Genomic DNA, 19124 nt, shown 5'->3' with positions numbered 1-19124 from the left:
GTTCAATATGCCGCCACTGTTTTCTGCAACAAGTTGAAATCAAGATACAGCATGTTTCACAGCTGATCTAAGTGTTTCCGGGATCACGTTCAGAATGTGTTGCACAATGTGTGCCTTCAATGCAGCTAAGTTTGCATTCAGAACATTGAACACAACATCTTTCAGATAGCGCCACATCCAGAAGTCACACGGGATAAGATCAGGTGATCGGGATGGCCAAGCTATAGGGAAATGGCAGCTGATAATTGTAGCATTTCCAAAATGGCGCTTCAGCAGCTGCTTAACTGGATTTGCGATGTGTGGAGGTGCACCATCTTGCATAAAAATGATCCCATCTACACGTCCACACTGTTGGAGAGCTGGAATGACATGGTTGCGCAAAAAGACACTCATAGCGCTTACCAGTGATGGTGTAGGTAACAGGACCGGAAGCACCTGTCTCTTCAAAAAATTATGGCCCTATGATAAATGATGCCGTAAACCTGCATAAAACAGTGGCCTTTTCAGGATGAAGGGGTACTGGTTGATTTGTGTGTGGATTTTCCGTTGCCCATATTCGACAATTCTGTGTATTCACATATCCTGTCAGATGGAAGTGGGTTTTGTCTGTCCACAAAATCTTCCACAGCCAATCATTGTCCACTTCCATGCGAGCAAGAAATTCTAAAGCTAAGGTTTCTCTTGCTGGCAGGACAACAGGAAGCAACTGATGCACATGGGTAATTTTGAATGGATAACAAAGATGGATGTTTTGTAGGATTTTACGCACCGTGCTCACGGGTATGTCCAATGTTCGTTCAATTCTCCGTCCACTACAAGTTCGCCCACCACCACTGTGGCCATTGCCTCCACTGACATTGAATCAATTCCGTTTCCTCCCTCTACCAGGTCGCACACCAAAAGAACCTGTCTTTTCGAATTTCCAAATCATTTTCTCCAGACTCACAGCAGTCACTGGACCAATGCCTTTTTTCAAACCGTTCAGTGTCCGGAACTTCTGCAGAGCGATGTGTGCACAGTCATCATTCTTGTAATACAGTTTCACAAGCAGAGCGCGATCCTGCACTGAGACAGTCACGGTGAACGTCGCAGACGCGCAATGAGGCAAAGCCATGTACCCGGTGTGTTTATACCAACTTCAATGGGTTGTGCCCATGACAGGTGTTTTCATTTACAAAATCTGACACATACAGTGCCATCTACTGATCAATTTTCACACTATTTTTTTTTCTTCCGCCATATGTTTTCCCCCTTCTCCGATAATATTCCACTGCAATTTGACATCATCCTGACTAGTGATGTTATTTCTACTGCAGTCTGAAAGTTTAACTTTAATTGTAATCACCCTGTAGTAGACCCACACAACCAGAGTTAATCAGTCTGTAGAAGCAGTCGACAAACACATCTGCTTTGGCCACAATAATACACCAGGGAAAAACAACCAAAACGCAGACATTTCTCGTGGAATAGCACTGAACTGGGCAGGTTTCCACAAAACAGACATCATTCTCACCAACTACGATGTCTCAAATAACCTGAAGGTTAACATTTATAATACAAGCAGCCATCAAAATGTTTCCGTTAAAAGGCTGTACAATCCAGAATCAGTATGCCAATCATGAAAAATCACAATGAGCATTGAGGCAATCATCCCATCCGTGCACCAATCCGAAGATACCAAATTGGTAAAACACCGTGTCCCGCTGCATGAGGAGGTCCGTAACTGCCTGCTGCACATCCTCATCCGACAGGAATCATCAACCCTTCAAGGTCATTTTTAAGTACCGAAGCCGAGATAATGGCACATGGAGAGGTCAGGATTATACAGTGGTGCTCGAGTGACTCCCACTTCAATTGTCAATTCTGCATGACGTGCTGCCCCACACACATTCTTCATTCTCCGACGTATGTCTCACGAATTTGGTAGTAACATTGCCATTGTTCACATGTCTGCATTTATTGCAAGCGTGTTGGGAAGACATGAATGCCACACTAATCCCTCACCTACATCTCAGTGCTTACACACACACATTGAATTCACACTATGACGCATATACACTCAGCAACACCCTCAAACAGGAACTTTTTGATCACCCCTTAAACATGCATACTACCAGTTACAACCTATGATCTAGAAACTATGACTAACTGATAGAAGAGCTCATAAACTACAGCACACACAACAAGCCATAGAGCAACAGATGCTAGGCTCAAGGATAGGATTCAATCACAGCTCATTACAAAGAGAATGAAGATAACAGATGTTTTAGAGAGAACTGCAGGACCCCTAGCATTGTTCACTGGAGGCTCTGGGAAAACTAGGAAGGCTTTGGAAGAGAGGGCTAGATGACGTGAAGTGGGTGGCTGAACAGAATGGTGGTTCAAAACCAACAACAAAGGAAACATACGGAGGAGACCTATATCCAGTAGTGAACTGAAATAGGCTGCAGCGGAAAGAGGAGGAGGTGGAGGAGGAGATTCTCAATCAACCATGAAATACACATGAACCCTTGGTTAATTAACATTATTTGCTTACAAGTAACTGAGAGCACAAATCGAAGGAGGCGATGACTTTTAAACAAATTCAGTTAAAAAAACTGTGTCCTGCTCACCACAACACTCCCTCCGGCATGCTCTACTGACAAGGACAAGTTACTGGGTAACTCTCTCTAATTTTCTCCATACTTACAGCATTCAAGGGTTAGAGCGTAGGTATCAGTGTCCCAAAGAAGTATCGCACATGTAGAAGCCTTAGAAGAACTGAAGATTTCCGAGCACTGCTAACTACGAGGGTAATCCCAAAAGTAAGGTCTCCTATTTTTTTATAAGTACATAGACCTGTTTATTTCTACAACGGTTTGCATCAGTTTAAAGCTTGAAAATTTAGCTATTTTTCGACACAATCACCATTTCTGTCGACGCATTTTTATAGATGCTGTGGTAGCTTTTGTATGCCCATGTCATACCACCTCACCGCCATACTGTTCAGAAAGTTATGAACCTCTTCTTTCACCTCGTCGTCGGAGCTGAATCGCTTTCCAGCCAAATGTTCTTTTAACCTAGGGAACTGGACGCCAAGTCAGGACTACAGAATAAGTGAAAAATTACAGTAGCAAATGTGAAATTATACAAATAATTATATTCGTACATAACCGTCGGCATGTGAGCGCTTAATTCTTAATTTTTTCAGTTACGTTAACACTGCTGTTGGTTGTACACGTGCTAATTTAAACAGCATCCATATGTGTTTACACAGACAAACGAAGGAGGACTTGCCAGCCTTAGCACTCAAGGTACTCAAATGCAGCAGCCGGGTCAACTAGTGTTACTGTAAATGAGTCCGGTTCACTACACGATTCAACGATACAGAAGAATGCTAACATGTGCCGAGCTGTGGCTGCGAAAAGTGTGCGCCTCCACAGAAATGGTGTCATTACGCACTCACCTCAATGTTTAGAACTCCTCACAAGAACCTTACAGCTGCAGAATAAGCAGCTTACAACACACCTGTCAGAAAAAAGTGTGTTGTAACCAAATGCCATTTCGGAAAAGTGAGGTAGAGTTTTCCAATTCTCAAAAAGAAAACACGGTCAGCCACAGAGAGTGGCTTCGAGTATTTCTTTGTTTATGGATTTGCACACTGTGGCACAACACACAGAGGACAATGATTACAAAATTCCAGAAGCAGATTGGGGGGGTGGGGGTGGGGGGGGGGGGGGGGGGGTAAACGAGGCAGCAGCTGACAGGTGGCACGGCACAGAGGGGGCAGCCAGGGAAAGGGTGGATATACAGGAATGATGCATAACCGCCAAAATATCACTGTTTTGATACTGCAACAAGTGGTATTTTTCTAAATTCACTTTTATTTCTTGAAAAGTGAAGTGTGACTTTCAGAAATTGTAGTGGTACCTTTACACAGCGTTACATAAATTACTTTCTTTTCTGCGGCGGATGAGGTATAAAATTTTGGGATATTTCCTATAAATATCTGTACGGTCATTTAGCTACAATGTATGTAACCATCTGTTCAAAAAGATCCAAAACTTATTTCATTCCTGGAGTACGAGTGACACTGAGACCCCCAATATGGTAGCAGCTATACCTGAGAACTGTAAATAACAGATATGCTTTCTAAGAGCTGGTTTTGAACAGGAAGTGTTAAGCAGTGGCCGTTACGCCATAGTGTGCCAACACTGTTGTGTCACACATTGCAACGGAGTCACATATCAAAACTGAGTGAACAAGACATTCGCCAGAGTATTCTGAAGGGGAGTAAAGAGTGCGTAAAGTTTGTCCCACACACTCTGAATCCTGAGCAAAAACGACAAGTGGTGACCTTCCAAACCACAACCAAAATTAAAAATGAGGACAATTCTTTTCTGAAAAAAATCATCACGGGTGACAAGATTTGGAGTTATCATACAAAGCTATCATAAACAGAAAAAATGCAGAAATTTAAAACAAGTATCAATGCTTTGACAATATAATTGACATCTGAGCCAATATAAGGGCCGAGTGGAACAAAATACCTAGGAAGGTCTTCTCTGAAATTTTCACACAATTGTACATATGTCCTGTGCATTGTACTACAGAGGAGGGGACGCACATAGAACACCTCGAGCATTAAAACCGTCATCTTAACTTTCCATATTTTTTATTAATCCAGTCGTTAAAGTTTTTGGACTGCCAGGGTATTTATAAAGTCTTGCCACATTGAGACAAGAAATAGTGGAACATTTGAAATCTCCCTCAGAGAGAAGTATTTGGTAGCTTTCTTTGTCACCAGAATAGGTAGGTATGAGCTGTGGGGTGTGACGAGTCTAAAGTTTCTTAAATCATCGCTCTGTCAGCTTGAGAAGTCACCACCACTACCAGACAAACAGCAGCTCACCAAATGAAATGGAGCTTCTCAGGTTTCCGATGTCCCAAGATTTAGGAGGCGTACATCAACTTCATTAGCACCACCATTGGAAAGATGAAGTCATATCGAATCAATAACCTGCAACACTCACATCGCACTCAAAATTGAGAGATGGAAGTGTGAACTCTGGCAGCCTAATCTGACAGCTGCTAAGACCACTACAGTCAATGTCTCAGTGTGCAACTCCACTACCCCTTACAGTTGACTGTTCTATACAGCACAGACTCACAGGTACTGCAGTCACTTAGAAGAGAAATTTCTGAGCAAATCTGCAGCCTAAATGAAGAGTAGGCTTTAATGAGCCATCAATGATGAGGCAGTCTGGAACAGAGCAAAAGGATAAGGGAGGAGAAGGAAACGGCCACATCCTCTTCGGAAGAAAAACAGACTCCAGAAAAGCACCTGCAAAGAAGGCAAATGCATCACGCTCAATGGCTTTTGCACTTCCCTTCACGGCTCCAGTTTGACGAGCATCTGCCAGTTCCGAGAAGAACATCACATATTTTGACGAGTCAGTACACGACGCGATTTCAGCACGACGCCGACACTGGCACAAAAAATCCATCCTCCGGCTGTCCGAAATATTGTGGTTGGGACAGCAGTGACACATACGAGGTGCGGCTAGAAAAAAACCGGACTGATGCTGGAAAAAACATTTATTTACAATTATTTACAATTTCATGTTATCTCCTTCAATGTACTCTCCTCCTCGGTCTCTACACCGCTCCATACGAATTTTTCACTGTTCATAGCAATGCTGCAGATCATTTTCGGTAAGTCCATACGTTACTTCCGTCGCTTTTTCTTTTACTGCTTCGACAGTCTCAAATCTAGTTCCTTTCAAAGCTGACTTGACTTTAGGGAAAAGAAAAAAGTCACAGGGGGCCAAATCAGGTGAGTAGGGTGGATGATCTAAGATGGGAATGTTGTGTTTTGCCAAAAACGTCTTCACTGACAACGCACTGAGCTGGGGCATTGTCTTGGTGAAGGATCCATGACTTTTTTCTCCACAAATCGTTCCGTTTTCTCCGTACTCGCTCACGTAGGGTAGCCAGGACGCTAATGTAGTAATGCTGATTCACTGTTTGTCCCTCTGGTACCCAATCAATGTGCACAATCCCTTTGATGTCAAAAAAAAAAAAAAAACAATCATCATTGCCTCGAATTTCGATTTTGACATTCGTGCTTTTTTTTTTGTCGTGGAGAACCAGGAGTTTTCCAATGCATCGATTGGCGTTTAGTTTTGGGATCGTAAGTAAAAAACCACGATTCGTCGCAAGTAATAACATTTTGTAAGAAGGTGGCATCACTTTCAATGTTTTCCAGGATGTCAGAACAAATCATTCTTCGGCGTTCCTTCTGTTCAATTGTGAGACACTTTGGAACCATTTTTGAACACACTTTGTTCATGTTGAAACTTTCGTGAAGAATCTGCCTAACACTTTCCTTGTCAACTCCTGTTAACTCAGACACTGCTCCGATTGTTAAACGGCGATCTTGTCGAACAAGTTTACCGATTTTTTCAATGTTTGCATCAGTTTTTGCTGACAATGGTCTGCCAGTGCGAGTGTCATCACTGGTGTCTTCGCGGCCATCTTTAAATCGTTTAAACCACTCAAACACTTGTGTTCGCGATAAACAATCATCGCCGTACACTTGTTGTAACATTACAAACGTTTCACTTGCAGATTTTCCTAGTTTGAAACAAAATTTGATGTTAACACGCTGTTCTTTCTGTACACTCAACATTTTCCGACGCACAGACAAAACGTCAACTACTTAAAACAGACGCCACGGGCAGACTGAGTGCAGGAGGCAGATGAAACTCGAGCAGTAGGCGGAGCGAGAGTCACGTGACAGGCCACGCGACTTTCAGCCTTATTGCATTCGTTTTATTGTTTCACCAGTACTAGTCCAGTTTTTTTCTAGCCACACCTGGTATACAAGGAAAAGGCCCCAAAATGTACAGAAATAAGGCCATGCCTCAAATAATGAAAGAGGAGATTCATGAGTGAAGTGGGGCAGTTCTGTGGAGATGACGGACACCGGTTCCAGATGCCAGCCCACACAAAGGAGAACTGGGCAGTGGGAAACCACTCTCATATGCCACCTACACAACCTCGATCTGACCAAGATTAGCTGTGTCACGGTGTGAAAGTGTTGTTATTTTTACAGGAGGAAATCTGTAGAGTTTCGAGACACGTTCACAGGCTCGCTGCAGCAATTCGGGAATGAATGCACAGAAGAGGCCTCTGCTCTCAGAAAGGCTGAGTTCAGAGAGGGGGGAATTCTGTGTTCATTTCCCAGACACAGAAAATTGTAATTCTCACAAGGGAACCTCCCCATCGCAGCCCCCTCACATTTAGTTATAAGTTGGCACAGTGGATAGGCCTTGAAAAACTGAATACAGATCAATCGAGAAAACAGGAAGAAGTTTTGTGGAACTATGAAAAATTAAGCAAAATATACAAACTGAGTAGTCCATCTGCAAGATAGGCAACATCAAGGATAATCAGCGCTTAGGAGCGCCGTGGTCCCGTGGTTAGCGTGAGCAGCTGCGGATCGAGAGGTCCTTGGTTCAAGTCTTCCCTTGAGTGAAAATTTTAATTTTTTGTTTTCAGACAGTTATCAAAGTTCAGCCACTCACACAAAATCAACTTCGCACTCCAAAATTCCAGTAGATGTTCAGATTTGCTTGGACTTATCAAGGATTTGGCGGTCCACACACGGAAAAATTTGAAAACGTTAAAAACATGTTTTGACAGAATAGGTGGTGGGTAGTGTTTAACGTCCCGTCGACAACGAGGTCATTAGAGACGGAGCGCAAGCTCGGGTTAGGGAAGGATTGGGAAGGAAATCGGCCGTGCCCTTTCAAAGGAACCATCCCGGCATTTGCCTGAAACGATTTAGGGAAATCACGGAAAACCTAAATCAGGATGGCTGGAGACGGGATTGAACCGTCGTCCTCCCGAATGCGAGTCCAGTGTGCTAACCACTGCGCCACCTCGCTCGGTTTTTGACAGAATACAGGGAAAACTGTGCGACTGTGAAACTGTTGCATTCATTTGTTGCAGTTTATGTGACAAACTCTTATGTTTTCATCACTTTTTTGGGAGTGATCATCACATCCACAAGAAAACCTAAATCGGGCAAGGTAGAAGAATCTTTTTACCCATTCGCAAGTGTACAAGTTAGGTGGGTCGACAACATATTCCTGTCATGTGATGCACATGCCGTCAGCCGTGTCGTATAGAATATATCAGACGTGTTTTCCTGTGGAGGAATCGGTTGACCTATGACCTTGCGATCAAATGTTTTCGGTTCCCATTGGAGAGGCACGTCCTTTCGTCTACTAATCGCGCGGTTTTGCGATGCGGTCGCAAAACACAGACACTAAACTTGTTACAGTGAACAGAGACGTCAATGAACGAACGGACAGATCATTACTTTGCAAAAATAAAGAAAGTAAAATTTTCACTCCAGAAAAGACCTGAACCAAGAACCTCCAGTTCCGCAGTTGGTCACGCTAACCACAGGACCACGGTGCTCCTGAGCGCACACTGTCCTTGACGTTGCTTATACTGCAGATGGACTATTCAGTTTGTATATTTTGCTTATTTTTTTCATAGTTCCACACAACTTCTTCCTGTTTTCTCGATCGATCTGGGTTCAGTTTTTCAAGGCCTATCCACTGTGCCAACTTATAACTAAATCTGAGAGGGGTGTGATGAGGAGGTTCCCTTGTCAGTACTTTCCTGAATCTTTCTTGGAATGTCTGGGTTTTGACTCAGACTCCAACCGACCAGAGTCCAAAAATGGCATTGCAACACTTCACTCGGTGTGGCAGCTGATCTCTACCCTCGAGTGTTTCGAAGTCGTGCCCCACAAGGTTGAACCCTTGGCACTGTCCTCTCTGTATGGGTGAGTAGACTTGCATTCTGCATCGTCTGGATGTTGTAAGTGATTCAGGCTATTCAATGAGTTCCAGACTCTCCTTCCTGCTGTAAAAAATAACTGGTGAAGAAACACGGGCTAAACAAAGATCTCATGCAGTGACTTCACAGTACAACCAAAGTTATTTGCGAACCGATACTTATCTACTTACACAACACTTCTCTAGCCAGTGTGAACTCGAGGGGAGCTGAATATATGTAAATCTCGTCATTACAGTGAAATTAACTCTGTACTGGAATTTCAACATTGTGGCAGAAAAAGCATCTGTAACTGTGTTCAATTTTATTATTTCTTTATTTATTTTTCTGACTCAGTTGCACTGGCAATTTGCATCACAGTGAGTAGTTTCATATTTTTCCATTCATTATGGAACAATTAGTTGAATGGCTGAAAAATTATTACTAACACTGTCATATGGGTGATTAGGCAAAATTTGTGACTGTATTGAAGGTTTTTTGTTACAAAGGACACAAAATTTTATCTCTGATGGAGAAACGTCAACACATGTAGAAATGATCTTGGGTGTACCCTAGGGAAGTGTATCAGGACTCCTGCTGATCTTGTTGTATTTTAACGGCCTTGCAGACAATAACGTCAGACTTTTTACAGACGATGCAGTTGCCTGTAATGAAGTACTGTCTGAAAAAAAGTTGCACAAATATTTAGTCAGAATTTGACAAGACTTTAAAGTGATAGACGGATTGGCAACTTGCTTGATACATTCAGAAATGTTAAATTTTGCATTTCAAAAAACGATAAAGCATAGCATCTTATGACAACAATTTCAATGGGTCACAGATGGAACTGATTAAATTATTCAAGTACCATGGTGTTAAACCTTGTAGGCACACAAAACTAAATGCTCACACGGGCTCAGTTGCAGCTACAGTTGGTGGCAGACTTCTATTTATTGTTAGAATACTATGGAAATGCAATTAGTCTATGTCTACATCCTAGAATGCTGCTCAAGTGTGTCACTCCCATACCAAATAGGAATAACAGGGGATATTGAATGTATACAGGGACCACACAGATACTTGAAGACATAAAGTGTTCCTTGAAAGCTTAATTAGAAAGTTTCAAGAACCGGCTATATATGACGACTCTAGCAACATCCAACCGCCTACATATCACTCACATAGGGATCACGAGGTCAAGATATAGTAATTACAACACGTACAGAAGCACTGATGCACTCATTTTCCTGACGCTCCGTACGTGAATGGAATAGGAAGAGATCTTAATAACTGGTACAATGAGACGTGCACTTTGCACCACATTTCACAGTGGTTTGCAATGTGTGGCTGAAGACATACCGTATTTACTCGAATCTAAGCCGCACCTGAAAAATGAGACTCGAAATAAAGGAAAAAAAAATTTCCCGAATCTAAGCCGCACCTGAAATTTGAGACTCGAAATTCGAGGGGAGAGAAAAGTTTTAGGCTGCACATCCAAATCGAAACAAAGTTGGTCCATTGTAATATGAGACACAATTTAGGTCGAATGAAAGACGATACAGCTACAGTAGTTTGGTTCGAGTCGTAAGCTTAGCAGTTAAGCTTTACCAGGTAGCCATTGCTATGCGTCAGGCACTCCGTCCGTATTTATACGGGTACCATTCCTTTTTCACGTGCTTCGTCTGGTTTGAATCAATTGCTTATTTTGCTTTGATCCGATAAGTGCCGTTTTCTTTGTTATAGGTGTTTGTCACTCTAAGCTGAAAATGCATTACTGTACTGTGTCATGCATTGTTTGTCGCATTTTGATAGTGCGTTTTTACGGCCTGTCACCGCTCGCGGCATGACTTGCTTTTGTGCGTGCTACCGCCGCTTAAAAAAAAGAGGAATCGTCTCATTAGCGAAACAATGGCAAGAGACTGCTATTTGTTGTTACTTACACTGCTGCTTTCTTTGATAATGATCAACAAGAACCAAATAATAGACTGCGTATGATAGAACATTTTCTGAATGAGAATTTAGCGAAAATTTTTCTCCGTTTGAAAATCTTTGCGGCCGCTTCTTTAGTACATCAAATTCTGCACAGAAATTAGTCATCTTACATTTAAAATCTAGTCAGTTGCCTTGCTTCATTTCTGACTGTATCACTATTAGGCATAAGAATAATACGAATATAAACATGACACGATACGTATATTCTTCCGCGTTTTCTGTTGTCTCACTCTAGTTTCGTAGTTTATTACGCAGACAGGATTTAAATGAGATAGCAGCAAACACGAAAGAATACATGGCAAAATGTTTATATTCGTATTATTCTTATGGTGAAGAGAATACTGCATGTGATTCACATTTCATCAGGTTTCTATTAGCAACCATCTCTTCTCAGAGGTAGGAAAAAACTCCGAACGTAGAGTTGGCCATATTGACAAACATCCCTAACAGTCTTGCCAGTCGGATTTTCGTAGTACATTGAAATTCTGCTACATTCGAAGATGAACAATACGGAATTTGTATTTACTTTGTTGGATAATGTATGAAAATGCAGTGGTCAAAACTCGGGGCGGAGAAAAAAAAGCTCGTCTTCTACCTTTTTTTTTTTTTTTTTAAAAAGATGCAGAGGTTTTGGCGCCAGTATTTATCTTTGTGCCTGCAAAGCATACCTGTGTTGCACTACATATATTTGACGGCAGAAGTTAGTTGTGGCGGCACCTACCAACATTTTTCAGAACTTCCGCTTGCTTTGCACTCGATTCTAAGCCGCAGACGGTTTTTTGGATTACAAAAACCGGAAAAAAAGTGCGGCTTAGATTCAAGTAAATACGGTAGATGAAGAATGCTCACAGATGTGAGCTATTCATAAATCCTCAACACAGAACATTCTGTGGCTTAATGAAGTGCCTATTTCACACAAGTCACCTTCACACAAACGGTCCGACAATTCTCTACTGTGCCCGACACCGACGTGTGCCCCTGTTGTTATTATGTCGCAGCTGTTACAATACACGTTATGGGCATAATCTGGTTACAAATGGCGGTCTAGCACCTGCCTCTCCCACAGCCGGCTTCAAGTGTCAGTAGCACCTAAGATGGCGCCAGATATCGTGCGCTCGCTTTACCGGATCCTCCAGTCGGCCAGTTGGTAGCGCTTGTCGGCGGTGACGTGGCAGTAGTGCTTCAGCACGAAGGCGAGCGACAGGTGGGCCAGCCCCAGCACACGCGCCGCCTGGTGCGTGTCGAACAGGTTCACCAGGTAGAGGCCCAGGTCACGCTGCAGCCACTCCACGTCGCTGTCCGCCCCGTGCAGCACCTGCCGCAAAAATCACAAATATAAACCCACAGTCTGCAGGAGAGTGATGCGCAGAGTGCAAAGGACACACACACACACACACACACACACACACACACACACACACACACACACACACCTTATCCTATCTTGTCCCCTTACTGCACCCAGCCACCTACCCACTGAGAACACAGTCAGTCAGGACTTGTAGTTGTGTATATCTCAATCAAAATAAAGTGACCGACAGTCGAACACCGGGGATGGGTGTGAGTGGAGAAGGGGAGGGGGGTGGGGGTTGCTTCACATCTGTCTGCATACACTGTAGGGCTGCAGTAGTAATCCCTTCTGGGCACATTTACAAACTGCCTGTTTGGGTTTGCTTGCTTTGGTAGTAATGGTCTTATCACTTTTCTGTGCAGTTTTGCAAGAGTTTAGTACACTGTGCCATGTAATATACACACATCGCACACACAAATGATGCAAATGGCAAAAATGAATCACTGTTGTCACGTAAATGATTAATGGAAAATCTCATATAAAGATGTGAAACAAATACTAACAAAGAGATAGAGGGGCTGGCCAGTACTTACCTCAGCTCAGTACAGCCGATAGATACACATAAAACAGAACTGAAAATTTAAGTTCCTAGCTTTCGGAACAAATGTTCCTTCATCGGGGAGGAGAGAGGGGAAAGAAAGGGAAGAAGGGAAAGGAGATTCAGTTACTCACAACCCAGGTTATGAAGCAACAGGGAAAGGAAAATAGGGAGGGTAGCAAGGATGGAGGCATGGTTGTCAGAGGGAAGCCAAAGATATTCTACTGTAAGTACTGTGCCAACTTCAAACCAAAGAGGATGCATACAGAAGTAAAGAGATATATAGTATAAAGATAAACACAACTATGTAGGATGAAAAGATGCGTGAATGGCTAAAGAGGAAAGGGAAAGAGGAGAAGACTGAAGAGTGAATGGGAGTGAGGTTGTTTAACGTAGGTTCAGTCCAGGGGGATGGCGGGATGAAAGGATGTGTTGGAGTGCAAGTTCCCATCTCCGCAGTTCAGAGGGACTGGTGTTGGGTGGGAGAAGCCAAATGGCACGTACAGTGTAGCAGGTTCCTAGGTCCCTAGAATTATGCCAGCCTCTTCATGGGCCGCATGGAGGAGGCTTTCCTGAAGACCCAACAGCTGCTTCCCCTGGCCTGGTATAGGTTTATAGATGACATCTTTGTGGTCTGGACTCATGGTGAAGAAACACTCCTTAATTTCCTCCATAACCTCAACTCCTTTTCGAATCTGAATTTCACCTGGTCCTTCTCCAAAACCCAAGCCACCTTCCTGGATGTTGACCTTCATCTTGTTGAAGCTCACATCCACACCTCTGTCCATATCAAACCCACAAACAAACAACAGTACCTTCACTTTGATAGCTGCCATCCTTTCCACATCAAACGCTCCCTTCCCTACAGCCTAGGTATTCGTGGCAAACGTATCTGCTCCAGTGACGAATCCCTCAACAATTACACCAATAACCTGACCAGCGCTTTCCTCTCCCGCAACTATCCTGCAGACCTTGTCCACAAACAGATTTCCCGAGCAATACATTCCTCCCCGTCCAACAACAACGTTCCTACCCCCAGACCACACAGAAGCATCCCCCTTGTCACCCAATATTATCCTGGCCTCGAAAACATCAACAAATTACTCCGCCAGGGATATGACTTTCTCAAGTCAACCCCTGAAATGAGATCATCCCTTGACAAAATTCTCCCCACACCACCCAGAGTTGCCTTTCGTCGCCCCCCTAACCTCCGTAACATCCTTGTTAAACCCTACAATATTCCCAGACTACCTTCTCTACCCAGCGGTTCCTACCCCTGTAACCGACCCCGCTGCAAAACCTGCCCCATGCATCCCCCCACAACCACCTACTCCAGCCCCGCTACTGGCAAAACATACACAAGTCAAGGCAGGGCTACGTGTGAAACTACACATGTCAATTATCAACTGACATGCCTGCACTGCACAGCCTTTTACATCGGCATGACAACAACTAAACTGGCTGAGCGCATGAACGGACACAGACGAACTGTCCGCCTAGGAGATGCCCAATACCCAGTAGCGGAGCATGCCCTCCAGCATAATTCTAGGGACCTAGGAACCTGCTACACCATACGTGCCATTTGGCTTCTCCCACCCAACACCAGTCCCTCTGAACTGCGGAGATGGGAACTTGCACTCCAACACATCCTTTCATACCGCCATCCCCCTGGACTGAACCTACGTTAAACAACCTCACTCCCATTCACTCTTCAGTCTTCTCCTCTTTCCCTTTCCTCTTTAGCCATTCACGCATCTTTTCATCCTACATAGTTGTGTTTATCTTTATACTATATATCTCTTTACTTCTGTATGCATCCTCTTTGGTTTGAAGCTGGCACAGTACTTACAGTAGAATATCTTTGGCTTCCCTCTGACAACCATGCCTCCATCCTTGCTACCCTCCCTATTTTCCTTTCCCTGTTGCTTCATAGCCTGGGTTGTGAGTAACTGAATCTCCTTTCCCTTCTTCCCTTTCTTTCCCCTCTCTCCTCCCCGATGAAGGAACATTTGTTCCGAAAGCTAGGAACTTAAATTTTCAGTTCTGTTTTATGTGTGTCTATCGGCTGTACTGAGCTGAGGTAAGTACTGGCCAGCCCCTCTATCTCTTTGTTAGTATTTGTTTCACTGTTGTCATGTTACATTACAACCATTGTCTCCAAGTGACTGTGACAAATGGCACTTGATGTAGTAGAGCCATATGACAATATTGAACAAAATGAAAGGCGTCACGTTAGTTAGCTCCCCCCACCCCACCACCCAAAGAAAAAAAATAATAATAAACATAAAATTACAGTAAAATCGCATTAGAAGTTGACCTGTTCTTCCAGCAAAATGGCGATACATTCTCAAATCTTCCAAGCAGAGCAGTACTGTGATACACGTCTGCAAAGGGCAATTGATGTCAACATTGTAGGAGGTGGCTTGTAGCATTGTACTTGTTTGTATACCCAAAAAAGATGTGACTGACATGCTCTTCTTTACCACATGTACAACTGGAACATGACCACACTCATACGATACAGATGCTTTCTGTAAAGGCTGTGGTCAAATGTGAGGGTCCTCAATGAGTTCACGAGTCATCATGCCAGAAGTTAGGAATCAACTATGTGTTCACTTTGGCATAATCTTTACATTTATATTTGGAGGTCTCTTGCAATACTGCATTCCACAGTCTTGATTGGTGACTTAGTAACATTTAGAAGCTGTGGGACTGGTAATTCCACGTGTCCCCTCGCTCTGTCATAGATGGCTGCTTTGGTTAACTAGTGTACTATTTCACTGCCACGTACGGCAAAATAATATTCATTTGGGCTTCGGTCATGTTAGTAGGTTTAGTTTAACTGGGTATCACACGGTACTGTTTCACTTGCATCCGGTACTGTGCATCACAATGTTTTGTTACACGATTACCTTTTTTTAAGGAATCTGGCTTGTACGTAATTCCGGTTGCCGTGTAGAATTTTGTGGACCAGCTATGCTGTGCCACTCCTGTGCAGATTTCTCCGAAGGAGCTTCTCTGCTGCAGGAAATTGCTGAAGCTTTCCGACTAACAACTTATACCAAGTTACCAAATAATGGCTGAACACATATTTTATTTTATAACTGCATTTACAATTCAGTTCATTAACATGACACTAATACATCCTTCCTTCATGAGAACTCAAATGAGTGTGCACAAAAGCTTTCTTGCATTACATTAAAAACCATCATATGTTTTGCTCCTAAGAGATTCTATAATAATGTCCTAATCCTGAATATTCTGTACATGGCTCCTGGCATACTAGATGCCCAGCAAGTAGTCAGCATTCTCCCAGCTTCCATGCACAGCAGCTGCATCTTTTCTTGTATGTCCTCTGTGTAGGAACACATACGGTACACACTGTAGATCTGTTGATATTTGAACCCCCTACTTTACTTAAACGTTGCGAGCATCGTCAGCTGGTGGGACAAATCTTCATATAGAGGAACAGAGCTTGACGCACGTCTTGTTACACTACACGTGTACACCACAATGTGGTTTCATGCAGCACAAAGTAATTTCCTGATTCCTACTTGCAATATGTCACATCAGGTTCATCACGTCATTTGCTATTGCACGGCTGGATCTTCTACTGTGTACATTTCGTAACAGTTTCAGCACTGATCTGGAACCAGAAATGATAAACTCTGAACCCGAGTGGTTCTCACTGTACTGAAGGCCTCGAAGAATAGATAAAGTCTGGCTGTTACAACTGCGAGTTCCTTATCTCGAATTTCATTTGAATATGACAGCTGCCATCACAGTACGCACGATCGTATCCATCTTCACTCTTCAAAGCGTCAGTTTCGCTGAATCTTGCATTGTTTATGTTTGGATAGGTACTCCACACAACTAGTGGTTCAGATACACTGGTACTGTAGTCTACTTCACAGCAGAGTAATGATTGGGTAGACATGCTTTATTTTAGAAACAGAAAGGTATCCATGTATGTGCCAACGAGAGGAGGAAGACTTACCGTATTTACTCGAATCTAAGCCGCACTTTTTTTCCGGTTTTTGTAATCCAAAAAACCACCTGCGGCTTAGAATCGAGTGGAAAGTAAGCGGACATTCTGAAAAATGTTAGTAGGTGTTGCCACAACTAACTTCTGCTGTCAAATATATGTAGCGCAACACAGGTATGCTTTGCAGGCACAAAGATAAATACTGGCACCAAAACCTCTGCGTCAGTAAATAAATTAAAAGAACAGGTAGAAGAATGTAAACATTATACCAGGTATTCTTTCGTGTTTGCTGCTACCTCATTTAAATCCTGTCTGCCTAATAAACTACGAAACTAGACCGAGAAGACGCGGAAGAATATACATATCATGTCATGTTTATATTCGTATTATTCTTATGCTGTATAGTGATACAGTCAGAAATGAAGCACGGCAACTGCCTAAATTTTTAAATCTAAGATGACTAATTTCTGTGCAGACTGTAATGTACTAAAGAGGCGTCTGCAAAGATTTTCTAACGGAGAAAAATTTTCGCTAAACTCTCGTTCAGAACATCTTCTATTACACGCAGCTATTATTTGGTTCTTGTTGATCATTATCAAAGAAAGCGGCAGTGTAAGTAACAACAAAAAGCAGTCTCTTGCCATTGTTTCGCTAATGAGATAATTTCTCTCTTTTTTTTATTGTAAGCGGCGGTAGTGCGCACTAAGCAAGCCACGCCGCGAGCGGCGACAGGCCGTAAACACTCGTTATCAGAATGCGACAAACAATGCACGACACAGTACAATAATGCATTTTCAGCTTAGAGAGACGTAAACACCTATAACAAAGAGAATGGCACTTATCAGATCAAAGCAAAATAAGCAATCGATTCAAACCAGATGAAGCACGTGAAAAAGGAAGGGTACCCGTATAAATACGGACGGAGTGCCTGACACACAGCAATGGCTACTTGGTAAAGCTTAACTGTTGAGCTTACGACTCGAACCAAACTACTGTAGCTGTATCTTCATCCATTCAACCTCAATTGTGTTTCACGTTACAATGGAGGGGCGGTCTAAAACTTTTGTCTCACCTTGAATTTCGAGTCTCAAATTTCAGGAGCGGCTTAGATTCGAGTAAATTTTTTTTCCTTGATTTCGAGTCTTATTTTTTAGGTGCAGCTTAGATTCGAGTGCGGCTTACATTCGAGTAAATACGGTACCCAGCCAGTACTGGACATATTGAAGGAGTTGTCAATGAAAAATGATTTTAGGTTAGATTTAACACTGGCTTCTTTGCTTGTCAGCAACTTTATGTTATTGAGTACATGTTCAAAAATTTATGTTGCTGAATACTGAACTCCTTTCTGTGCCACTGACAGCTTCAATAGTGGCCAATGCACGTTACAATCATTCAATATGTATCAGAGCATGGCTGTTGTTGTTGTGGTCTTCAGTCCTGAGACTGGTTTGATGCAGCTCTCCATGCTACTCTATCCTGTGCAAGCTTCTTCATCTCCCAGTACCTACTGCAACCTACATCCTTCTGAATCTGCTTAGTGTATTCATCTCTTGGTCTCCCTCTACGATTTTTACCCTCCACGCTGCCCTCCAATGCTAAATTTGTGATCCCTTGATGCCTCAAAACATGTCCTACCAACCGATCCCTTCTTCTAGTCAAGTTGTGCCACAAACTTCTCTTCTCCCCAATCCTATTCAATACCTCCTCATTAGTTACGTCATCTACCCACCTTATCTTCAGCATTCTTCTGTAGCACCACATTTTGAAAGTTTCTATTCTCTTCTTGTCCAAACTATTTATCGTTCACGTTTCACTTCCATACATGGTTACACTCTATACAAATACTTTCAGAAACGACTTCCTGACACTTAAATCTATACTCGATGTTGACAAATTCCTCTTCTTCAGAAACGCTTTCCTTGCCATTGCCAGTCTACATTTTATATCCTCTCTACTTCGACCATCATCGGTTATTTTACTCCCTAAATAGCAAAACTCCTTTACTACTTTAAGTGTCTCATTTCCTAATCTAATTCCCTCAGCATCACCCGACTTAATTTGACTACATTCCATTATCCTCGTTTTGCTTTTGTTGATGTTCATCTTATATCCTCCTTTCAAGACACTGTCCATTCCGTTCAACTGCTCTTCCAAGTCCTTTGCTGTCTCTGACAGAATTACAATGTCATCGGCGAACCTCAAAGTTTTTACTTCTTCTCCATGAATTTTAATACCTACTCCGAATTTTTCTTTTGTTTCTTTTACTGCTTGCTCAATATACAGATTGAATAACATCGGGGAGAGGCTACAACCCTGTCTCACTCCTTTCCCAACGACTGCTTCCCTTTCATGCCCCTCGACTCTTATAACTGCCATCTGGTTTCTGTACAAATTGTAAATAGCCTTTCGCTCCCTGTATTTTACCC

The 19124-nt window shown here is 42.8% G+C and overlaps 1 protein-coding gene across 2 annotated transcripts in view; it reads right to left on the bottom strand.

Moving 5' to 3' along the window:
• LOC126213135 (exosome component 10) overlaps nt 1-19124 on the bottom strand; it is a 234195-nt gene that overhangs the window by 135874 nt on the left and 79197 nt on the right. For both annotated transcript variants that reach the window (XM_049940753.1, XM_049940752.1), the window contains exon 8: nt 11949-12139. In XM_049940753.1, coding sequence (XP_049796710.1) covers nt 11949-12139 — 191 coding nt within the window. The remainder of the gene's footprint in view (nt 1-11948; nt 12140-19124) is intronic.

This window comes from Schistocerca nitens, chromosome 11 (genome assembly GCF_023898315.1).
Source record: "Schistocerca nitens isolate TAMUIC-IGC-003100 chromosome 11, iqSchNite1.1, whole genome shotgun sequence".
NCBI lineage: Eukaryota > Metazoa > Arthropoda > Insecta > Orthoptera > Acrididae > Schistocerca > Schistocerca nitens.
The sequence above is the reverse complement of the archived record's forward strand: the minus strand, read 5'-3'. Positions and strand labels throughout refer to the sequence as shown.